The 25,570-nt window shown below is 42.3% G+C and overlaps 2 protein-coding genes across 17 annotated transcripts in view; both read right to left on the reverse strand.

The window, feature by feature from the left end:
• MARVELD2 (MARVEL domain containing 2) overlaps positions 1-14,617 on the reverse strand; it is a 38,148-nt gene extending 23,531 nt beyond the window's left edge. For 2 of the 7 annotated variants that reach the window (XM_073014710.1, XM_007974562.3), the window contains exons 1-2: positions 14,534-14,615; positions 8,813-9,976 (exon numbers count right to left, since the gene is read on the reverse strand). In XM_073014710.1, the coding sequence (XP_072870811.1) occupies positions 8,813-9,961 (1,149 nt within the window). In that variant the 5' untranslated portion in view covers positions 9,962-9,976; positions 14,534-14,615. The other 5 variants (XM_073014709.1, XM_073014708.1, XM_007974547.3 and 2 more) reach the window with 5 other exon arrangements.
• Positions 14,618-14,926: 309 nt separating this feature from the next.
• The window catches only part of RAD17 (RAD17 checkpoint clamp loader component), a 45,393-nt gene continuing 34,749 nt past the window's right edge, over positions 14,927-25,570 (reverse strand). For all 10 annotated transcript variants that reach the window (XM_038010453.2, XM_038010451.2, XM_038010454.2 and 7 more), the window contains 2 exons: positions 18,764-18,821; positions 14,927-15,701 (listed from right to left, as the gene is read on the reverse strand). In XM_038010453.2, the coding sequence (XP_037866381.2) occupies positions 15,440-15,701; positions 18,764-18,821 (320 nt within the window). In that variant the 3' untranslated portion in view covers positions 14,927-15,439. The remainder of the gene's footprint in view (positions 15,702-18,763; positions 18,822-25,570) is intronic.

The following is a 25,570-nucleotide window of genomic DNA, read 5'->3' on the forward strand; positions in this document are numbered from 1 at the left end:
GCGCTGAGAAAGCTGCTATGAGTTTGTTGATCCTCTGGATCTCAGCAGCAGCCCCAGCATCAATCTCAGATCTCCTGGTCAAAGTTGCTTTGGGCAGAGGGTCCATCATTAATTTGTTTTCTACGTAACATTTTTTCAAGGAAGAACTAATCATTTTTCTTACTTGCCCATCCCTAATTCTAAGACTTACCTTTTAATATAGAAAGAGACCCTGAAGAAATCAGAATATTTCCATATAGACATTTCATCTGCTTTAAATTTATTTTAATTAATTAATTAATTTTTGAGACAGAGTCTCTTGCTATTGCCCAGGCTGGAGTGCAGCGGTAACGATCTCGATCTCGGCTCACTGCAACCTCCGCCTCCTGGGTTCATGTCATTCTCCCACCTCAGTCTCCCAAATAGCTGGGATTACAGGCTTGTGTGACCACACCCGGCTATTTTTTTTTGCATTTTTAGTACATATGGGATTTTGCCATGTTGCCCAGGCTGGTCTCAAACTCCTGACCCCTGGCGATCTACCCACCTTGGCTTCCAAAAATGCTGGGATTACAGGCGTGAGCCACCATGGCTGGCCTAAATTTTTTTTATTTTTATGGTCTTAACTTTTACTTTTGCTCTTTTTGGATGAACCTTCCTGATCATCGGTTTGGAAAACTCTTATTAGGAAAAAACTTTTTTTTTGAGACAGAGTCTCACTGTTGCCCAGGCTAGAGTGCAGTGGCACGATCTTGGCTCACTGCCACCTCTGCCTCCCAGGTTCAAGCCATTCTCCTGCCTCAGCCTCCTGAGTAGCTGGGATTACAGGTATGCACCACCATGCCTGGCTAATTTTTGTATTTTTAGTAGAGATGGGGTTTCACCATGTTGGCCAGGCTGGTCCCAAACTCCTGGCCTCAAGAGATCCACCTCCTTTGGCCTCCCAAAGTGCTGGGATTATAGGCGTGAGCCACCGCACCTCTTCTCTATTGGGAAGAAATCTAAAACCACATATGAGACAAAGAATTAAATCCTCATTAGGCTTTTGTGGGAAGGCTGCATTAGGCTCCAGAATGGGAAAGGCCACTCTTAGACAGTATTCTTGATGACAGACATGTCAAAGGAAAGAGGAAAATGGCCCAGCCCAGTGCCCCAGAATAACATGACCATTCTTTGCTTCTAGCAAAAACTAGTCTAAGTAATGTTATGAATATAATTATTAAACTTTTCAACTTAAAAATGGGCTGAATGAATATCTGTCAGGTTAGAAATAGAGAGAACTAAGGGAGGCTGAAGCAGGACAATCGCTTGAACCAGGGAGTTGGAGGTTGCAGTGAGCTGAGGTCGCGCCACAGCACTCCAGCCTGGTGACAGCGAGACTCTGTCTCAAAAAAAACAAACAAACAAAAACGGGAAAAGAAATAGGGAGAACTAGCTATGTGTTTCAGTATGCATTTATTTCTCCAATTCTTGATTCTCTCTCCCTTTGAGTGTGTAATATAATCATGCACAGGCTCCTGACCTCAAACCCATACCATCACGTTCCATGCCCACATCAGATTCTCACTTTTCTAGCTTATAATATAAACCTGCACAGCACTTAAAGCACAGCTTTCAGAATTTGTTGCTGTCTCTATGTGATCTTATCTTCTTTCTATTTTTTCTTTTAAAAGTGATCTTATTTGCTTTTAAAAAATTACATTAATTAAAACAAAATAAGAAGGCACCCCCTAGTATTAGACCAAAGAACAGACAGGAAACTGAAGCTCAGAGAAAGCAAGCAGTTTCCCCAGGATCACAGAGCTAGTAAGGAGCTGACCTAGTACTCAAATTTAGATTGTCTGATTCTAAAGTTCTCTTGCTGGCTGGGCGAGGTGGCTCACACCTGTAATCCCAGTGCTTTGGGAGGCTGAGGCAGGAGGATCACTTAAGACCAGCCCGGGCAACACAGTGAGACCTCTTCTTTACTACAAATTATTTAGAAATTAACTGGCATGGTGGTGCATGCCTGTAATCCCAGCTACTTGGGAGGTTACGGTGGGAGGATTGTTTGAGCCCAGGAGTTTGAGGCTGCCCTCAGCCTGGGTGACAGAGGAAGAACCTGTCTCTCCCTCCAAAAAAATTATATAAATAAAATAAAGTTCATTTCCTCTTTGTCATGCTAGTCTGCCAATTCTTTCCTGCTATGAACTAGGAAGGACGCAGGTGAGAATCACACCCAGTAAAAAGCTGGAGGTCCTGATATTTTCTTTTTTTTTTCTGAGTCAGGGTCTCCCTCTGTCACCCAGGCTGGGGTGCGGTGGCGTGATATCAGCTCACTGCAACCTCTGCCTGCCAGGCTCAAGCCATCCTCCCACCCGAGCCTCCTGAGTAAGTGGGACTACAGGTGTGTGCCACCACACCCGGTCCTGTTATTTTTGACAAAGTTTCTCATTGGTAAGTCCAATAGAGATTCGTTGATTAAGTCATGAAGTTCCCTCTTACAGAGGTCTTCTTTTAGAGTATCCACAGTGATCCATCTCCAGGAAAAGACACCTCTAAAAGGATGCTCTTTGGCTTCAGCTCCCATATCTTGAAAGACTAGAAGTTAACTGGATTGATATGATATCCAGTGGAGTCCCAGGAACGGGAGTTCTCGTATCTGCTAAGGTTATTCCCGATTATTCTGGGACCTCTCAGTATCTGGGAGCCTACAATACACCCTGGACATTCTGAGCACCAACCTTCCAGGGCAGCTGGAAGAGGTACCCGGAAAGAGGTACCCTGGAACTGTCTGGCAGATCCTCCTAATCCTGCCCCACCTATGGAGCCTGCATCAGGTACATGCTTACCAAACAATGACCCTGATCACCCTATCATTTGGGGCAACTTCCTCCAACTGATCCAGGCCATTCAGGTTGACTATGTACTAATCCTACCTAGAAGGAATGCCCAGGTAGACCATAAATTCTACTCTGGCCAAAAATGACCTCTATTTCCACATCATTGCCACAATGCAGCCCAGTGAGACAGCCCTGTCCAGCCTAGTGCTGAGCAGTCAACATCTACAAAGTGTAGACTTTTAACCTCCTAAAGCAAACGGATTCTTCTCTTCCAACCCAAGGATGTCTGAAACACACTTTTTAATGTTAGTACTCTGGGCTGGGCATGGTAGCTCATGCCTATAATCCCAGCACTTCGGGAGGCCAAGACAGGCAGATCACTTGAGGTCAGGAGTTTGAGACCAGCCTGGCCAACATGGTGGAACCCCATCTCTACTAAAAATACAAAATTAGCCAGGCGTGGTGGTGCATGCCTGTAGTCGTAGCTACCTGTCAACACATTTTCTAACAAACTGTATTAGTCAGGGTGTGAAGAAACCTGTAGCACTGCTGGAAGTGGAAACTGATAAAACCTCTATTGGATCGTTTGGCAATCAAAATAAAAAGATACATACTTTTGATGCAGGAATTCACTTCTCAGGATTTATCTGTCAAGTGTACTTGTACATATATGGAATGAAGTACGTAACAGTATGTATTTGTATGTATAAGGTTATTCACTATAGTGTTGTTTTTAATAGTGAAAGACTGGGCCAGGTGTGGTGGCTTATGCCTGTAATCTCAGCACTTTGGGAGGCCAAGGCAGGTGGATCACCTGAGATTAGGAGTTCGAAGACCAACCTGGCCAATATGGTGAAACCCCATCTTTATTAAAAATACAAAAATTAGCTGGGTGTGGTGGCGGGTGCCTATAGTCCCAACTACTTGGGAGGCTGAGGCAGGAGAATCGCTTGAACCCGGGAGGTGGATTGCAGAGAGCCGAGATTGAGCCACTGTACTCCAGCCTGGGTGATAGAGCGAGACTCTGTCTCAAAAAAAAAAAAAAAAAAGTGAAAGACTGGAAACAACCTAAATGCTTATCATGGTTAAATAAGTTATGATACATCCACATAATGCAATACTACACAGTTATAAAAAAAATACAGAAACTCTTTACATATTATTAAGGAAACATCTTAGAAATGTACTGTTAAGTAAAACAAACAAGGGCTAGAATGTGTGTAGCATACTACCATTTGTGTAAAAGGGAAGGGAGAGCAAGTAACAGAGGCAGGGGAACAGGGAAGCTGGGGTGTAGAAATGAGATGATTTTGTATTATAGACCCTTTTGAATTTTCAACCAAGTAAACATGCTCTCTTTTCAGAGAAACAAATCCAAAGATTGAATTCTCAACTCCCTGCTAAGAAATAATGTCTAGTATCTCAAAAAATGAGGGTAAAATTTTCAATGAGGGTAAAATTATGATTATTAAAATAATTACATATATGTAAATAATGATAACAGCATCTCACTGAGTCCTCTCAGCAAACTTGCGAGGTAGGAACTACTACTATTGCAATCTCACAGATGAAGAAATGAAGGCATAGAAAGGTTAAATAATTTGTCTACTGCCACACAGCTGGTAAATTGTAGAATAGAAATTCCCCAATAAAAAAAAGTATTATTGGCCGGGTACGGTGGCTCACGCCTGTAATCCCAGCACTTTGGGAGGCCGAGGCAGGCAGATCTTGAAGTCAGGAGATTGAGACTATCCTGGCTAACATGATGAAACCTTGTCTCTACTAAAAACACAGAAAATTAGCAGGGCGAGGTGGTGGGCTCCTGTAGTCCCAGCTACTCCGGAGGCTGAGGCAGGAGAATGGTGTAAATCCAGGAGGAGGAGCTTGCAGTGAGCTGAGATCACGCCACTGCATTCCAGCCTGGATGACAGAGCGAGACTCCGTCTCAAAAAAAAAAAAAAAAAAAAAATATATATATATATGTTATTATTATTAACTTATTTTGTAACTGTCCTGTGACTGTCGTAAAAAAATTTGGCATCTGAAAGCAAGGGGAGAAGGATACAAAGAACAGCATAGAACTTTAAACACAAGTGAAGAAAGTTTGGAAGACTCACTTTCATTTAAAAAACAATTAAATTTCGGTTGGGCACAGTGGCTCACGCCTGTAATCCCAGCACTTTGGGAGGCTGAGGTGGGCGGATCACAAGGTCAGGAGATCGAGACCATCCTGGCTAACATAGTGAAACCCCGTCTCTACTAAAAATAGAAAAAATTAGCCGGGCGTGGTGGCGGGCACCTGTAGTCCCAGCTACTCTGGAGGCTGAGGCAGGAGAATGGCATGAACCCGGGAAGTGGAGCTTGCAGTGAGCCGAGACTGCGCCACTGCACTCCAGCCTGGGCGACAGAGCCAGACTCCATCTCAAAAAAAAAAAAAAAAAAAAATTAAATTTCAAACATATGTTGGTTTATGTTGGTTCTCCTGAACCAACTTTGTTAACTTGCATAAATTGTAATCTAACAAAATTAAAAGAAGCTATAGACAATTATTGTTTAATTTGGTCCTTTGAGTATCTGGAAAAAAGCTCAAAGTCCTAATATGAACTCGATGTAATTGCTACACTTCCTTTTCTTTTTTTTTAAAGTCTCACCCTGTCACCCAGGCTGAAGTGCCGGGATGTGATCTCGGCTTACTTAAACCTTCACTTCCCAGATTCAAGTGTTTCTCATGCCTCAGCCTCCCGAGTAGCTGGGATTACAGGCGCGTGCCACCATGCCCGGGTAATTTTTGTATTTTTGGTGGAGACAGGGTTTCACCATTTTGGCCAGGCTGGTCTTGAAATCCTGGTCTCAAGTGCTCCACCCTCCTCAGCCTCCCAAAGTGCTGGGATTACAGGTGGGAGCCACCACGGCTGGCCAATAGCTACATTTCACAGATGTATGATACTACTATGTAGATAAATAGACCTAAGAGAAAAGTATTAATAAATCTAAAGTATAATGTGAAGTAAACTTTATTCTTACCATTTTCCTTTTCGATGACAATGATGGCTCATTTATCTGGAACAAAAAGAGTTCAAATAGTTTTTCAAAGGCATGTGAAGCTACTTTGCAAATATTTTCATCCATTTGCATTTATAGCTCAATCTCAATTTTAAGAGGTCGATCCTCTACTTGATGGGTGTTTCTCATCCTCTTTTTGCCTAGGTTTTGAAGGGCCAGTGGAGAACTGAGAAGAGGGATAACTGTAATTCCCTGTCAATCAGGGGCATATAGACGAGTAGGGAATATGGGGATGGTGGAAACTGTTAGATAAACCACTCTGAATTACCCTCAAATTTTATTTATTCTTGCCTCCCATTACTTTGCATGATTAAAGAGTTAGGACAATTACTCTATAAAATTAATAGAAAAAAGCCCTAGGCTATTACATCTTCTAACCTTTAGGAAGTTATAGCAACATACAGACAGGCACAACTTTTAACATCAGGTGACTGAAGTCTAATTAGGCATTATGAAAAGTCTCATAGACATAAGTTTTTGTTGAGAAAGGAAGAAGAAATAAAAGCATGCTGATCATTCTATTCACATAGAATTTTCAAATATTAAGATTTAATAACTTATGCAACTAGCATAAAATTATGAGGAAGTATGTGAGTTTCACCATCTGGATTTCATATTGATTAGAATTCAACTTTTTAACTTTGTACACAGAGATGTACATTTGAGAAATAAATTGTTAACTTTAAGAACAAAAATTTAATACATGTGAAGGTTTGCTACATAAAAAAAAAGTAAGAAATATGCTTAACGTGCTAAGACAACTTTTTAGAAATAACTTGAATCTATGTAGAGTTCTAGCAAGATAAATTATTTTGTGACAATCAAGCTAGGCAAGGTGGCTTATGCCTGTAATCCCAGCACTTTGGGAGGCTGAGGGGAGAGGACTGCTTGAGGCCAGGAGTTTGAGACCAGCTTGAGCAACACAGCGAGACCCTGTCTCTACAAAAAAATTAAAATATATATATAGAGAGAGATCACATGGACACATGTCAAAGTTCTTTGTATAACATGTAGCTACTTGTTATAAAACTATTTTTTTCCACCAAGCACAGTGGCTCATACTTATAATCTCAACACGTTGGGAGGCTGAGGCAGGAGGGTTGCTTGAGCCCAGAAGTTCGAGACCAGCCTGGGCAACATAGTGATACCCTGTCTCCACGAAAAATATTAAAAAATAGCTAGGTGTGGTGGTGTATGCCTGAAGCCCCAGCTGCCTGGGAGGCTGAGGCAGGAAGATTGCTTGAGCCTGGGAAGTCAAAGCTGCAGTGAGCCATGATTGTGCCACCATATTGTAGGCTGAGTGACAGAGTGAGACCCTCCCTCAAAACAAACCATCATCAACAACAACAAAACGATTTGTTTCCCATTCCACTAGGTGTAAAAAGAAAATTTAAGGCTGAGCGCGGTAGCTCACGCCTGTAATCCCAGTACTTTGGGAGGCCAAGGCGGATGGATCACCAGAGGTCAGGAGTTCAAGACCAGCCTGGCCAACATGGCAAAACCCCGTCTCTACTAAAATACAAAAATTAGCTGGGCATGGTGGCGTGTACCTGTAATCCCAGCTACTGGGGGGCTGAGGCAGGAGGATTGCTTGAACCTGGGAAGCGGAGGTTACAGTGAGCCGAGATTGTGCCACTGCACTCCAGCCTGGGCAACATAGTGAGACTCTGTCTCAATAAAAATAAAAAAAAAATGAAAATTAAAAACACCAAAAGATGGGCCAGGCATGGAGGCTCATACCTGTAATCCCAGCACTTTGGGAGTTTGAGACCAGCCTGGACAACATGGCAAATACTCATCTCTAAAGAAAAAAAGAAAATTTAAAAAATTTTAAAACCAAAGGGCTATTTGTTGTTATGCATCAGATTCAAGCGAAATATTAAAAACAAAATACATATGTCAGTGTATGCTGTTATAAGGACAGGAGTTAATTTTTATTTATAGTTTGGCCCAATATATACCATGTGCAACTGTATAGTATCTAAGAAGTCTTAGGAAAAGTGGAAAGGCAAAAATTCCTAATATAGTTAACTTAAAATTACAAAAGAAATTTAAGGTAAATACTGAAAATTTCAGTGGCATAGGAGAGTCTACTACACACATCTCCTTGGAAGAAAGCAAGGTATCAACTTACTTCAGAGAATAATGTAGCCAGTGGAACATACTCTCACATTTGCTACTGTTCAACCAAAATAATTTTAGGTAGGGCTTTTATATAATCTCATCCTTCAGTGATTATTATTTTATTCTTATTGTTCTCATTATTATTTATTCTCATTATTATCCTATTAAGTTATAGAAATACAAAAACAACGTAGGACTTCCATTCTCATTTTGGACCATACGTCTTCCCAAAATAAAGACAAATTATCAAAACCACTGAGCAAGTTTTCACAGAGTATGTTCATTACAATTCAATCTCTCAATACTTAAAAAAATCAAACATGGTTTACCATATTCTTATTTGGCTTTATTCAACTCACTGGGAGAAAGTAAATCATAACATTTAAATGAAAAATTAGGAGTTTTTATTCAGTTTTACCACATTAAAGAATTAAGATTGTTCTCAAACTTACTTTAATGATGAGACACTTATTTTACTGACTATATTCTTCTTCTTTGTAAAAATTCAGTAGCTGTGTCTTTTCCTTAAGCTTCAGACAGACATAATAATGCAGCCAACAAACTATATATTACACATCTGGTGTCTACTTGCAATGTTATATAACAGCCAAACACCAGAGTGGGTTATCCCAGTCAAAGCATGTCAGATATTGCACTAGGACTTCTGAATCTCAGACCATTAAAAAAAAAAGAAAGAAAGAAAAGAAAAGATTTCTATGAAAGCTTTCTGTTTTGAGCACTATACCTTTTTTTAACAAGGGAGCAAATAAATAACAGAAAAAACAAACATACACACACAAATGAGGGATTACAAAATCACTTACCTCTTGTTGTTCCATATATTCTCTATGTCTCCGAGCTGCCTCATGCCTCCACAACTTCAGGCAAACCAAAGCACTAATGAGATAAACTATCATGGTAACAAATAGGAAGATCATTGCAGCTATCTGTCCTCCTTCTACCCGGCAGAACACTGCGTTCACTGGTGTATTAAATAACGGATAGTAGCAGAGGCCACCTCGGTTGGTATCATTCACATAGACTATGGCTGCGGCCATATACAAAATAAACAAGGCAACGTTAATTCCAAATTCAGTTAGGGGCCACCAATTAGAGTCCAGAAGAATGGTCCGGTAATACATGGACATTCCAAGAACCAGAATAATAATGGTGGTGATCCAAGCTAATCCAGCAACCACAAGTATAAAAGGGGTCTTAGGGCCACTGTAGTAATAGCCCCCATACATACTGCCCAGTCCACCAACACCTCCCATGCCATACGGTTGTGAATATCCAAACAAGTTGTACCACTCACTGTCCTTGTGAATGTAAGCTGTGACACAAGCAAAGACACCAGCCCCCAAAAGCAGCTCCACCACTCCCAGTATTCTCAGCAGGCCTGCCCACGACTTCATGTAGGAGTACCTCAGGTTATACTCCTCCACCTTCTCACTGTATGTTCGCACTGTTTGTGTGTGTCGGTCTAGAGATCCATAAGGATCCTGGGGAAACACTGCGTCAGCCTCTTTCCGGGAACTAAAGGTTCCTCCTGACCCTCCGTAAGGATCTTTGCAGGAGTTGGGGGGCGAATGGTGGTTTGGTCTTGCTGGAGAGGCTGGTGGTGAACACTCCACTCCATCGGAGATGTATCTGATATCAGACACTGGCTTATCCCATTCGGGGTCCTTTTTCTTCCCTCTGAAGAAGTTCTTCCAGGAGTCGGGGACAAAGCGCCTTACTGGTTTGAGATCTGGCGCTACAGCTGGTTCCTCTGTGTCACTTGAGTAGAAGTCTGGCCCAAACGGTGGCTGTAATGGGAGAGGGGGTGGTGGCAAGGGATCAGCGCTCACTGCCCGCTCACTGTCATGAAGAGTTGGGCGGGTTCTTATGGTGCTATCTTGATAGGGCAGGTCGCTTGGGACCGCATCGTAGTGCCTGTCCCGATTCCTGGATCTTCCATCATTTGATGACATTTGTGCTTTTCACACCTGTGGCCAAATTTAAAGTTATCACTTATGATTAGTTACTTATCCTCTCAACGATGCTGATTTTATTCACGTAGTAGCAAAAACTATTTAGGAAACCAACAGGATCATGTCTAATTATTATGATATACAAAAATGATAAATATGAGACCGGGCATGGTGGCTCATGCCTGTAATCCCAGCACTTCGGGAGGCCAAGACAGGCGGATCATTTCAGGTCAGGAGTTTGAGACCAGCCTGACCAACATGGTGAAACACTATCTCTACTGAAAATACAAAAACTAGCCAGGCGTGGTAGCATGCACCTGTGATCCCAGCTACTCGGGAGGCTGAGATATAGATCACTTCAACCCAGGAGGCAGAGGTTGCCGTGAGCCAAGATCGCGCCGCTGCATTCCAGCCTGGGTGACAGGGCTAGACTCTGTCTCAAAAAAAAAAAAAAAGACAAATATGTATATTTTAACACTATAGATTTTCTATATTTTAAACAATTATATTACCTAGGGATACAGTCATCATTCTATGCCATTTTAAATGCAATCAAGATTTAAAATGTTAGGCTGGGCATGATGGCTCATGCCTGTAATCCTAGCACTTTTGAGAGGCCAAGGCAGGAGGATCACTTAAGGCCAGGAGTGGAAGACCAGCCTGGCAACATAGTGAGACCTGTATCTACCCAAAAAATTTTAAAAAATTAGCCATGTGTGGTGCTGTGCCCAGTCTCAGCTACTTGGGAGGCTAAGGTAGAGGAGAGAATCACCTGACCCCAGGAGTCTGAGGTTACAGTGAGCTCTGACTGCACCAGTGCACTCTAGCCTGGGTGACACAGCGAGTCTCTGTCTCTAAAAAGGGGGGGAAAAAAAAAGAAATGAAAACTGAAATATTTATAAATGTAATTTATCTGTGAGACCTATTAAACAATAAAATAAAGAACAAAAGCGACAAAACTTTAACAAAACAGAATGTGAACACACTCCCAAGTAGAGTCATTTCCTCAAACATCTAAATCAAAATACTAAGAGTTTGAATGTAGCAAAATTTGATGGGTCAGCAAATATTCTTCATTTTCACTTGGAATAGCCTAGGAGAGGCAGTCTGTTAAAACAAAGGGAATGCACAGCCCTTCCCCTTCCTAAATCAACAAAGTCATTTTAGAGGACTTGCTTCTTCCAGTCTAAAATATTAACAATGGAAACTAGATGTAAAAAAATTGAATCTCAGAGGCAACAATCACCAAAGGCTAAGGCTCCCCCAAGGCACAATAGAGAATGGCAGCCATGACCATTAATATTACTCTTTCCAGAGCAATTCAGGTGATTTACTGTTCCCAAGGAGAGACTCAAGTATCTCAGAAGGTATTTAATCCACTTCAAAAATAAAGCAGAAAATGCACTTTTACTAAGCCTATTGATTCATGAAATCAGTGCTCTGCACCCATACACAGGAAGAAGAAAACCATTTGTGAATTAACTACTAGGGTTAAGGTATGCCGAATTTCTCTCTCAAATTGTTTATAAGTATTTTGCTTGAAGAATTAAAATTTTTTTTTTCATTCACACCCTGCCAAGTCTCATTATTGAAGACTTAAACTGGGCACATGGTATTGTACTTGATACTACGGTCTCAAAATTAAAATTATTTAATATTTTAAAGACAGGGTCTCACTCTGTTTCCCAGGCCAGAGAGTAGGAGCACAATCATAGCTCACTGCTGCCTCAGCCTCCTGAGTAGCTAGGACTACAGGCGCATGCCACCATACCCAGCTAATTCTCTTTTTTTTTTTTTTTTTTGAGACTCGCTCTGTCGCCCAGGCTGGAGTGCAGTGGCGCGATCTCAGCTCACTGCAAGCTCCACCTCCCAGGTTCACGCCATTCTCCTGCCTCAGCCTCCCGAGTAGCTGGGACTACAGGTGCCCACCACCATGTCCGGCTAATGTTTTGTATTTTTAGTAGAGATGGGGTTTCACCGTGTTAGCCAGGATGGTCTTGATCTCCTGACCTCATGATCCGCCCGCCTCGGCCTTCCAAAGTGCTGGGATTATAGGCGTGAGCCACCATGCTCGGCTGCTAATTCTTTAAAATTTCTAATAGACATTAAGTATCACTGTGTTGTCTAGGCTGGTCTTGAACTCCTGGGCTCAAGCGATCCTCCTGCCTTGGCCACCCAAAGTGCTGGGATTACAAGCGTTAACCACTGCACCTGTTCTGGTAACCCCATCTTTATACTGTTGAACAATTTGGAAATTCCTAAGGCTTTATTTTATTTTACTTTGGAAAACAAAGACCCTTCATTTAACCTGCCTTGCACCAGGCATGCTGAGGGTATACTGGTGGACAAACCAGACTGAAATCCTTGCCTTCATGATGCTTTAACTGGGGGAGTGCCGGGCGGATTGACAGATGATAAATGAAATACACAGTATGCTAAAGAACAAAGTTGATAAATGGGGTAAAGACTGCAATGGTGACAGGATGTTACAATCTTAAACCGAGTGACCAGGGAAATCTTCATAGAGAAAGGGACATCTGAGTGTAGAACTGAAGGTTAAGGAGGAAGCCCGGCCATTATCAGGGACAAGTGTTCGGGCAGATGGAACAGCTAGCGCAGATGCCCTGAGGCAGGAGTGCCTGGTATGTTCAAGAAATATTCAGGTATGGAGGCTACTGTGGCAGCAGCAAAGTGGGTAAGAAGGTGAATAGTAGAACTGAGGCCATCTGAATCATGTAGGGCCTTGAAAACCACTGGAAAGAAAGGACTTTGTCTTTTGCTGGGAGTGAGATGAGAAGCCACTGGAGAATTCTGAATAGAGGAGTGACATGATTTGACTCATTTTAACAGTATCACTATGGATGCTGTGTTGAGAGTACACTTCAGAAGGCAAGAGGTAAAACAGGAAGACTGGCTAGGCCATTGAAATAATCCAATGGATCTCTGAGATCATGAGAAGAGGTCAAATGCTAGATAGGTATTTAAAAGTTTTATTATAGAAATTTTCAAATATAATAAAAAGTAGAAAGAATAGCATTATGAACCCTTGTGTACCCACATCCAGCTTCTACATTTATCAATTTATTGCCAAACTTGTTTCATTTATACTCCCCATACTATTTCCTCCGCCGCTAAGAGTCCTCTGAAGTAAACCTCAGACATCTGATCATTTTATCTGTCTATACTTCATTCTCCACCCCTCCCGCTTAGCCTTGGGGAGCAGCAGACTGAAGAATGCTTCAGATGCGTTAAAAATCCAGGAAGAGATGTAAGGGGGCAAGCAAGGCACAGAGAATACGTACAGACTGGAGACAAGAGAATGGGGAGGAACCCCAGGGTCTTCTAATAGGGCACTCTGACCTTAGAGGATTAACTCTGATGGCCCCAGCAAGGTGCCCAGTGCAAAGCGGTTCTGTATATTATAACAATCATTTATTTTTGTACCTTTCTCTTTTCTTTCTTTCTCTAAAAAAAGTGTAAGTTCTAGAAATGCTATTACGACTCTAGTTTTTGAAACACATTCCTAAGAAATGTAGAAGCAAAAGCACAACAAATGATTTTAGCAGGTTTTACACAGCATTTACCGGATACACCATGCTTAATTCAACTCACTGGTAAAAATAAGATTCACTGCAATGGATTTAACTCTTCACCTGTGAAGTGGCTTATTTGAATCAAATCACCTTATCCATTTTTAAATAAAAAACAAGCAATTATTATAGAGTTGTGGAAAAGCAAGTTAATGTGATTTTTAGAAGGGAATGGTTAGCTGTATTTCATTACATCTTAAATATCTGGATACCCCTAATGTCTTTCAGGATGTCACTAAGAGTCCGTTCTGGTCCCGCAGGCCGCGGCAGCGTGTGTCTTTGTCCCGCTCAGGCCCCGGACTCTTACCTCACTCTCGTACACTCATCTTGGAAAGCCGCGGCAGCGGCAGGAGAAATGGCTCCCCCAGCTAAGTGTCACAGGAATCATGCCTGGTCACCTTTCCACAAACAGAACCACCGGTTTACCTGGCTTAAAAGTTTTGCTGGACCCAAGAAAGGGGTAGATTTCGGATACTTCTGCGCTTCCAAGGGATCGGGAAAAGCTCTGCGGTTCTAACTAACCCACGACTGCCCGGGGGTACCGAGCATTTTCGCTGTGGGGTATTCCCCGCGCCAGCCTCTGGGCGCCCGGTCCCACAAATCTCATTGTGTCCTCGGCTCTGCCCGCGCCAGCTGGGCGTTCGTCTTCTAGTTTCTGGCTGAAACCCACTGTCTTTGGAGATTCCGCCCCAACGAGGCCGAAACTAAGCCGGGAGATCTCCCAGGTCAGGAGCACCGGGATCGCCCCAAGGTGCGCGCCCCACCCCGCGCCCGGAAGGACGGCGGCTCGGCCGCACCTGCGTCTGCAGAGCGAAACCCGGCGGGACGCGGGCCTCCCAGATCCCTGGCTCCGGCCTCCCCCGCGGGCTATGGCAGGCTGAGCGCCGCCGAGCGCGGGCACCCTTCGGTCCCAGCACACCTGGGCTGGGGGCCGCCGGGCCCTCCTCTCCCGGTCACGTGGCCCCACCCCGGCCCCACTTACCTGCGCAGTCGCCAGGAAAAGCGCGCACGCCGCCCGGGACTCTGAAACCGGTATCTGACTCCGGGGCGGGGGCGGGGGCGGGGGCGGGCGGGACGAGCCCAGCTTTGCCCGCCCAGCTCTGCCCCGCCCGGCTCGGCCCCGCCCGGCTCTATCGGCCCGACTCCCATTCTGGACCCAGGCTGCTCGGTGCCACCGGCCGGCACCTCGCGGCAATGACTACACACGGGTCTCTTTTGGAAAGATAGTTACAGTTCTCATCGCAGCTTTGCTGTCCTCTTCCCTATCTTTTGAAAAGTCTGACACGGGGTGAGGGAGATTCGTGCACTGTACCTAAGGATCTAAGGCAGACAGTGCATGCTATGTAATTTACGTTAAAAGACAGGAGAAACAAAATGAAATTCAACATTTTAATTGTGATATAAATTATGTAAATACTTTCCAAAAAGTATCTAAGATATTCCACTGTACAACACATCAAAACTATATCTGAGAAGCTGAAGACAATGAAGTGTAAATAAGGCACACAGTTTACACTCATCATTGCATCCTAAACTGTTGTATAGTTCATATTTACAACCCCCCATAACGTTTTTGCATCCTGAATTAGTCCTTCACATTTTGATATTTGGCATAATGTTGAAACACACTTTATACACGCTGACCGCTCCTTAAACCACTCACAAATTTAATAAATACTACAGAAAAAATTCAGAGACTTGAAGGCTTGATCTTCTATTTACTTCAAGATGACAGAAGAGTAGGTTTCTTGTGATGAAATACTACAAGAATGAAGAATTAACAAACTGTTGTGTAATTCATCAGAAAAGCATATTAACTCTGCTGAAATACCACTGAATGAAACAAAAATGAATCTGTGAAGTAGGAATCAGATTAGCAGGCTGGCTTCTATGTCCCATCACTCTCATAGTCTTCTATTATTATGTTTTCTTCCATGTCTCCTTGGGCTGAAAAGGGCTGGGGCTGGCTAGCAGGCAGTTCACTGGCACTATTCTGACTCAAAGGAAGAGACCAAGTTTCCGGCGCACTGGCTTGAGTGGGTTCACCCAGAGATTCCTCTGTAGAATGTCTTCCATTAAGCTGGGCTTCATCTCCGCTGTCAGGGTCTATCATTCCATGTTCCCTGTCAGTCAGGGCTTCCATTTTCAATCTGTCAGGCATTAACAAGAACCAAAGGAGGAGATTTTTAAATTACACCATGAGTGTGATGATTATGAAGCCATCTTTCATTTACCTACATTGTGCTGTTCAGCTAGTCCCTTTAACTACAAAAAAAAAAAAAAAAAAAAAAAAAAACTACAAGGTAAATGACAAACTGTGAATAAGTTCCTACAACTTAAAATACAAAAAGGAGCTGAACACGGTGGCTCATGCCTATACTATCAGCACTGTGGGAGGCCGAGGGAGGCAGATCACTTGAGGCCAGGAGTTCAAGACCAGCCTGGACAACATGGCAAAACCCCATCTCTACTGAAAATAGAAAAACTAGCCAGGCATGGTGGCACGCGTCTGTAATCCCAGCTACTCAGGAGGCTGAGGCAGGAGAATTGTTTGAACCCAGGAGGCAGAGGTTGCAGTGAGCCAAGCTAGTGCCACACTGAACTCCAGCCTGGGCGGCAACAGAGCAAGACTCTGCCTCAGGAAAAAAAAAAAAAAAAGAAACCAATCCAAACCACAAGAAAACACCTAAAAATAAAAAGAAATAATGTCTTCAGTAAAGATTTTTTCTTTTTTTTATTGAGACTGTCTTGCTCTATTGCCCCAGCTGGAGTGCAGTGGTGCAATCTCAGTTTACTGCAACCTCTGCCTCTCAGGTTCAAGGGATTCTCCTGACTCAGCCTCCGGAGTAGCTGGGATAACAGGCAGGCACCACCACACCCAGCTAGTTTTTGTATTTTTAGTAGAGATGGGGTTTCACCATGTTGGGCAAGGCTGGTCTTGATCTCCTGACCTTAGATGATTCACACACCTCAGCCTCCCAAAGTGCTGGGATTTACAGGCATGAGCCACTGCGCCTGGCCTACTACTGTCATCTTCTAAACTGGCAAAGATACTTTTAAAACCCAGTGGTGGCAAGGGTTAGGAGAAAAGAACATACTGATACACTGTAAGTGGATATAAAATTGGAAAAATTTTCTTGCCAACGATTTGGCAATAAAGAAGAAAAGCCCCAAAAGGTATATACTATTGATCCAGCAATTTCATTTGTAGGAATTCATCCTAAGTAAATAGTATTTGAAGTGCATGATAACTTACCTACAAGGCTAGGATAGTAAAAGTTGAAAATAAGCTAAATGGGCAAAAATAATGTATAGGTTGAATTACAGGAAATTAAACATCTATTAAATATTAAGTACTAATATTTAATAAATACTAAATACTAAACATATGATGGTTTTAAATATGGTCTACATAAATAAAAGATAGTACCAGTCATTGTAATATACACCATGGAAAATACTGCCTCTCGTGGCCAGACGCAGTGGCTCACGCCTGTAATCCCAGTACTTTGGGACGCCGAGGTGGGCAGATCATGAGGTCAGGAGATCAAGATCATCCTGGCCTACACAGTGAAACCCCGTCTCTACTAAAAATACAAAAAAAAAAAAAAAATTAGCCGGGCGTGGTAGCAGGTGCCTGTAGTCCCAGCTACTTGGGAGGCTGAGGCAGGAAAATGGTGAGAACCTGGGAGGTGGAGCTTGCAGTGAGCCAAGATCGCGCCACTGCACTCCAGCATGGGCGACAGAGCGAGACTCCATCTAGGAAAAAAAAAAAAAAAGAAAAGAAAATACTGCCTCTGAAGTTACATCAAGTAGGTAGTTGAACCAATAATAAAATAGTGAAGATTTTCATTCAATTTAGGCTTGTGTAAAAGTAATTACTTTTGCAGCAACCCAATACATCTCAGGAGCAAAAATATAATAGAAGATACTTGTCTTTATTTGTCTTTATTTTGATGCCATAAACTTAGGGGGTCAGGGAAAGGAGCCATCAAAGAGATCTGGTCCTGCTTTCATTCAGAGGGATGTGAGAAGAAAAGCAGTGTTTATGAAATGTATAAGCCCTGATCACATCCCAGTGGGATGATGCTTCAAGATCCATCATGGTCTTTCTGTGATAGGAAAGATGGGCTCCGCATAGCTAAGCCAGTATACAGAAAAAAACATTAACACTACAAAGGACTTAATGAATCTTTGAGGATAGACAGGGGGAAAAACCTCACATCACAAGAGTTTTCCATCTGGGACCAGAAATAGGAGAAAAGGTAGGAGGAGTCAGAGGTGCCATTTCCATCACTTACTTCTGTCCATGATCCAGTAAGCAAGATTTTTTAAATCTTTTTTTTTTTTTGAGATGGAGTTTTGCTTTTGTGTTGTTGCACCCACCCCAGGCTGGGATGCAATGGTGTAATCTTGGCTCAATGCAACCTCGACCTCCCAGGTTGAAGCGATTCTCCTGCCTCAGCCTCCTGAGTAGCTGGGATTACAGGAACGTGCCACCACACCCAGCTAAATTTTGTATTTTTAGTAGAGATGGGGTTTCACCATGTTGTTCAGGCTGGTCTTGAACTCCTGATCTCAGGTGATCCACCTGCCTCGGGCTCTTAAAGTGCTGGGATTACAGGCATGAGCCACCACGCCCAGCCATTTTTAAAATCTTTAAACAATTCCTGAGTGCTTAATTTGACCTTACAAATAAGCTAAGTCAAACTGAAGTATATGTTTTGTGTTAATCACTGATAATGGCACAGAAGCTACTTTCCAATAAAATGAATCTCATATATATATATATACACACACACACATATCTATTTTTTGCTTGTCTAAATTTTCTAAAATAAGAATATATCAAGGACACTGCTCCTTCTGAGGCAGTTCCTATTCATTGCAGGTCTTCAAGCATAGGCTAAGAACATCTCTCGACAGGAAAGCTGGAAAGGGGTTTCTAGATTTGTTGAATTGGAGGATTTTAAAGATTCCTCTGCCTTTGTGATTCCCTGATTCCATTTAATCTGGTATAGTCCATTGGAAATAGGTGAAAATATGCTTTATATTTAAGAAAAGGAAGGGTCTATAATATAATTATGTTTATAAATTACTAGGTACAGTATGTCTTTCTTGGATGTTACAGATAACAGTTATTAATTCATATTGAACATATTCAGTAGACATTTCATTATCAGCTTTTTGGAAATTGAGATGATCAGCTTACCTTCCAAAGTGTCGCTTCAGAGGGAGCCTTCCAATATCTTGGATAAAAGAAATCTGAGCTGAAACAGATTTTTTAAAAGTTGTAAACAATCTTCCAAAGAAAATATACAAATGGCCAATAAGCACATGAAAAGATGTGCTTATTCTAATCTTTAGAGAAATGCAAATCCAAGCCATAGTGAGATACCAATTCACATCTATTAAGGATGACTGTTATAAAAAACCAGAAAACAAGAAAGAAGTATGGGTAAGGATGTGGAGAAAATGGAAGCCTTGTGCATTGCTCATGGGAATGTAAAATGGTGTAGCCGCTGTGGAAACCAGTATAGTGGGTCCTCAAAAAATTAAAAATAGAATTACTGTATGATCTAACAATTCCACTTCTGGGTATATACCCCAAAGAATTAAAAGCAGAGTCTCCAAAAGATATTTGTATGCCCATGTTCATATCAGCATTAACAATAATCAATGGGTGGAAGCAACCCAAGTGTCCGTCAACAGATGAATGGATAACCAAATATGGTATATACATCTAATTGAGTATTACTCAGCTTTAAAAACGACACATGCTGTAACACAAATGAACTGTGATAACATCATTCTAAGTGAGACCAGTCACAAAAGAACAAATACTGTATGATTCCACTTATATGAAGTATTTAGAGTCATAAATTCATAGAGACAGAAAGTAGAATGGTGGCTGCCAGGGGGAAGGGAAAAGGGGAATTAATGCTAATAGTTATAGAATTTCAGTTTTACAAGAAGCAAAAGTTTTGCAAACTGGTTGCAGAACAAGGTGGATATACTTAACACTACTGCACTGTAAAATTCAAAATGGTTAAGGTGATAAACTTTATGCTTTGTATACTTTATCACAATTAAAAATTCATAAAGAAAAAGAATGACATAGTCAACTTTCAGGATGACAGCATAAGCTCTTGTGTACCCACTCCCAGAGATAAGCAAAATTGGTGAAAATTTTAAAAAATCAATCATTTAAAGTCTCTGGAAATTGTCCTAATAGCATACAGCAAATGAGAAGAGATCTGTTCAAGAAAATCAAACAGGAAGAATCTGAGGCATTTGAGCCACTCCCATTCTCTCCCTCCTATTCCCAATCCTGAGCTGAGAGGGCTCAGCTTGATGAACATTTCATTCCAGGTGGGTGTAGCCAAGAACTAACGACTCCTTCCTACTGGAGTGCAGCAGGGTGATTGGGGCTTCCTTTTTCCACCCAGCCCTACTCACAGGATAAGAAGTTCTAACCCAAAGGCACTGTCCCCTGTCCCAACTGCAGTCTCCCTTATCCCAGTTTGTTACACAGCAGATGGTACACACTGGGAGAGGCAAGCCAAAATAATCAGAGGCTACCTCTGCAGCTGGGCACCCAACCAGAATAAGTGGCTTAGAGATTTTGCCCAGAGGAGAGGCAGTCCATAGGAAAAAGCTCCGAAGCTTTCCCCAAAGGAACTGACATTATTTGAAACATAGTGTGGGGAAATTCAAGCCTAAAGGGCACCCCTGAAACCAGCTCCTCTTAAGTAAGAACAAGCTAAACATAAGCCAACTAGTTCATAAGAAACCACCAGGGAAAGAGACAACAAAGAAGAGCCCTCCCGGTTTCAGAACAACCCTCAGAAACTGGCTTGAAAGCCTACAACTGCCCAAATTAAATTGGATCAGACTGTGGAGAAATTTTTGTCCTAGAGCACTGCTGAAAACACAGCAATTAGATAGTAATTAGGGAGTAGTCAGGCTCACGTCTGTAATCCCAGCACTGTGGGAGGCCAAGGTGGGTGGATCACTTGAGGTCAGGAGTTCAAGACCAGTTTGGCTAACATGGTGAAATGCCATGTCTACTAAAAATAGAAAAATTAGCTGCGGATGGTGGCATGCGCCTGTAGTCCCAGCTACTCAGGACGCTGACGCATAAGAATTGCTTGAGCCCGGGAAGCGGAGGTTGCAGTGAGCCATCATGCCACTGCACTCTAGTCTGGGTGATAGAGTGAGACCCTTCCCCCACCCTCCAAGAAAAAAAAAAAAGGTAATTAGGGGAGCCAACAGTGTGATACCAAAGGAAGCAGAGAGCTATACAGAGATATCAGGGAAAGACACAAAGTGAGCTCTGCTAAAACCACTATCATCCCAAGTAAACTGTGGGCACAGCCAAGGATGAGCTCTCTGAAGAAAGAGGGAGGAAGGCTTCATATTGCAAAAGACAGACTTCATTACATGAGTTTAGCCAAGTCACTAAACAAAAAAACAAGCACACAACAATAAAAACAAGCCCTAGAGGAGGAGAATCAATATTCTCCAAAATTGCTACAATATATTCCCTAAAACATCTAGTTTTCAACAAAAAATTATGACATGTAAAGAAACAGGAAAGTGTGACCTACACACAAGAAAAATATGGGCAAAAGAAACTGCTTTTGCGAGAGCTCAGACATTAAATTCAACAGAAAAATACTTCGGTAAGCCATTATAAGTATTTTCAAAGTAGAAAAGGAAATCATACTTAAAGTAGTAAAGAAAGCTGTGATGACAATGTCTCATGAAAAAGAGTATCAACAAAAAGACAAAAATTGTAAAAAGAACCAAATGAAAATTCTGGAGTAAAAAAGTACAATAACTAAAATGAAAAATTCACTAAAGGGACTCAACAGTAGATTTGAACCAGAATCAATCTTGGACATAGGCCAGGCATGGTGGCTCATGCTTGTAATCCCAGCACTTTGGGTGGCTGAGGCAGGTAGATCTTCTGAGGTCAGGAGTTCAAGGCCAGCCTGGTCAACATGGCGAAACCTCATCTCTACTAAAAGTACGAAAATTAGCCAGACATAGTGGCATGTGCCTGTAATCCCAGCTACTCAGGGGGTTGAGGCAGGAGAACTGCTTGAACCCAGGAAGTGGAGACTGCAGTGAGCTGAGATGGTGCTACTGCACTCCAGCCTAAGCAACAGAGGGAGACTCTGTCTCAAAAAAGAAAACAAAAAAACGATTTGGACATAGATTGACATAGAGAAAAGAGAAGAAATATGAACAAAATCTCAGAAAAATGTAGAACACTTTCAAGTGAACATAACCTAATGAAGGACCAGAAGGACAGAAAGAGGCAGAAAAATATTTAAAGAAATAATGGCTGAAAATCACATAGTAAATAAAAGCGGAAGAAACAGTATAAAAATTCGTTAAGAAAAACCAAAACATCTTACTTTTACTAACTTTTATAAACTTTTTAAAGTTTGCACATCTAACACTATGAGGACCTTTGGATACTTACCTGTTAAAAATTCTACTACACAGGCTGAAGCAGGCGGATCACCTGAGGTCAGGAGTTTGAGACCAGCCTGGCCAACACAGTAAAACCCCATCTTTACTAAAAATACAAAAATTAGCTGGGTGTGGTGGTGTGTGCCTGTAATCCAAGCTACTCAGGAGGCTGAGGTAGGAGAATCACTTGAACCCGGGAAGCAGAGAGGTTGCAGTGAGCCAACATGGTGCCACTGCACTCCAGCCTAGGAGATACAGCAAGACTCCATCTCAAAAAAAAAAAAAAAAGCTACTACAATCAGAGTTATTTTAATTAACAAACAAAATTGTATATATTTACTGTGGGCAACATATTAATACATACACTGTAGAATGACGAACTATAGCTAATTAACATATATATTACCTCACAGAGTTATTATTTTTGTGGCAAAGACACTTTACATTCACTCTCAGCATTTTTCAAGAATACAATATATTGGTTGGGTGTGGTAGCTCACACCTGTAGTCCCAGCACTTTGGGAGGCTGAGGTGGGAGGATTGCTTGAATCCAGGAGTTCAAGACCAGCCTGTGCAACACGGCAAAACCCCATCTTTAGAAAAAAAAATACAAAAATTAGCCAAGTGTGGTGGTGTGCACCTGTGATTACCACCTACTCAGGAGGCTGAGGTGGGAGGATCACTTGGGCCAAGGAGGTTTAGGCTGCAGTGAGCCGTGATCACACCACCACAATCCAGCCTGGGTGACAAGAGTGATACTCTGACTCAAAAAAAGAAACAACCCCCTCCCCCCAACACACACACAAAATACTACTAATTATAGTCACCATGTTGTAAAACAGAACTCTTGAATTTATTCCTCCTACGTAACAAAATTTTGTATTCTTTGATCAACATCTCCCCTATCACCCAAGCCATGGTAATCCCATTGTGTGCACTACTACTATGAGATCAACTTTTTTAGCTCCTATATAAGTGAGAATATGCAATAGTTGTCTTTCTGTGCCTGGCTTATTTCATTTCAGATAAGGTCTTCCATGTTCATCCATGTTATTGCAAATGACAAAATTTTGTTCTTTTTTATGGCCAAATAATATTCCATTGTGTATATATACCACATTTTCTTCATCCAATGGACAATTAGACTGACTCCATACCTTAGTTATTGTGAATAATGCTGCAATAAAACATGGGAGGGAGGGCAGATATCTCTTCAACATATTGACTTCATTTTTTTTTTTTTTTTTGAGACGGAGTCTGGCTCTGTCACCTAGGCTGGAGTGCAGTGACATGATCTCAGCTCACTGTTATAACCTCCAACACCTGGATTCAAGCAATTCTTCTGCCTCAGCCTCCAGAGTAGCTGGGACTACAGGAGTGTACCACCACACCTGGCTAATTTTTTATATTTCTGGTAGAGACGGGGTCTCACCACGTTTGCCAGGCTGGTCTCAAACTCCTGGCCTCAAGTGATCTGCCTGCCTCGCCTCCCAAAGTGCTGGGATTATGGGCATGAGCCACTGCGCCTGGCCTCGACTTCATATTCTTTGGATATATGTCCAGTAGTGGGATTGCTGGATCATATGGTAGTTCTATTTTTAGGGTTTGTTTTTTGAGACAAGAGTTTTGCTCTTGTTGCCAGGCTGGACTGCAATGGCGTGATCTTGGCTCACCACAACCTCTGCCTCCCAGGTTCAAGCGATTCTCCTGCCTCAGCCTCCCAAGTAGCTGGGATTACAGGCATGCACCACCATGCCCGGCTAATTTTTGTATTTTTAGTAGAGGCAGGGCTTCACCATGTTTGTCAAGCTAGTCTCGAACTCCTGACCTCAGGTGATCTGCCCAACTTGGCCTCCCAAAGTGCTGGGATTACAGGTGTGAGTCACCATGCCCAGCCTATTTTTAGTTGTTTTTTTGTTTTGTTTTGTACTTTCAGTAGAGACCGGGTTTCACTATGTTGCCAGGCTGCTCTCAAACTCCTGACCTCGTGATCCGCCTGCCTTGGCCTCCCAAAGTGCTGGGATTATAGGCGTGAGCCACCGCGCCCAGCCTATTTTCAGTTTTTTAAGGAATCTCCATACTGTTCCTCAAAACAGCTGTGCTAATTTACATTCTTACTAACTCGGTAAGGATTCCCTTTTCGCCACACCCTGGCCAACACTTGTTATCATTTGTCTTTTTGATAACAGCCATTCTAACTGGTGTAATATGAAATCTCATTGTGGTTTTAAAGTGTTTCCCTGATCATTAGTGTTAAGTCTTAATGTTAAGCAGTTTTTCATATACCTATTGGCCATCTGTATGTCTTCTTTTAAGAAATGTCTATCCCGTCCTTTGCCTTCTAAGACAGCATCTCACTCTGTGCCCCAGGCTGGAATGTAGTAGCATGATCTCGGCTCACTGCAACCTTCCCTTTCCAGGCTCAAACCATCCGCCCACCTCAGCCTCCAAGTAGCTGGGACTACAGGTGTGTGCCACTACACCCGGCTATTTTTATCTATTTTTTTTTTTTTGAAACAGAATTTTGCTCTTGTTGCCCAGGCTGCAGTGCAATGGCGCAATCTTGGCTCACAGAAACCTCCGCCTCCCAGGTTCAAGCAATTCTCCTGCCTTAGCCTCCTGAGTAGCTGGGATTACAGACGCCTGCCACTGCGCTCAGCTAATTTTTTGTATTTTCAGTACAGGTGGGGTTTTGCCATGTTGGCCAGGCTGGTCTCGATCTCCTGATCTCAGGCGATCCACCCACCTCGGCCGACCAAAGCGCTGGGGTTACAGGCGTGAGCCACCGCGCCTGGCCAATTTTATATTTTTTTTGTAGAGACAGGGTTTCATCATGTTGCCCAGGCTGGAATTGCCTGTTTTTTAATTGGGTTGTTTTCTTACTATTGCATTCTTTGAGTTCCTTATATATTTTGATTATTAACCCCAATCAGATGTATAATTTACAAATATTTTCTCCCACTATGTAGGTTGGCTCTTCATTCTGTTGTTTCCTTTGCTGTGCAAAGGTTTTCCAGTTTTGAGGTAATCCTATTTGTTTATTTTTGCTTTTGCTGCCTATAATCAGGATCTTTAAAAAATGGCTCTTTGATACGACCAGCTTAGAGTTGTGATCCTCAAATCAGAATTTTTAATTAGTGGATAAATGATAAAAGTTAACTTCACCAGCAATTTTACCATCAGTTTCTCTTTTGTAATGTGTATTTTAAGGGCCATATTTCATTAATGATCACCTGTCTGTGGTGCTAATCTTCAAAAGAGAAAACAGAATTTGTGTCATATTAAAAATATTAGTAATATACCATATAACTTACCAAAACATCTCAGACATTTTATTTTATTTTATTTTTTTGGAGAGGGTCTCGCCCTGTCACCCAAGCTAGACAGGCTAGAGTGCAGTGGGGTGATCACAGCTCACTACACCCTTCACTTCCCGGGCGCAAGTGATTCCCTACTCCAGCCCCCCGAGTAGCTGGGACTACAGGTGCAAGCCACCACACCCAGCTAATTTTTAAATTTTTTTGTAGAGAGAAGG

The sequence above is a fragment of the Chlorocebus sabaeus genome, chromosome 4 (genome assembly GCF_047675955.1).
Source record: "Chlorocebus sabaeus isolate Y175 chromosome 4, mChlSab1.0.hap1, whole genome shotgun sequence".
Lineage (NCBI taxonomy): Eukaryota > Metazoa > Chordata > Mammalia > Primates > Cercopithecidae > Chlorocebus > Chlorocebus sabaeus.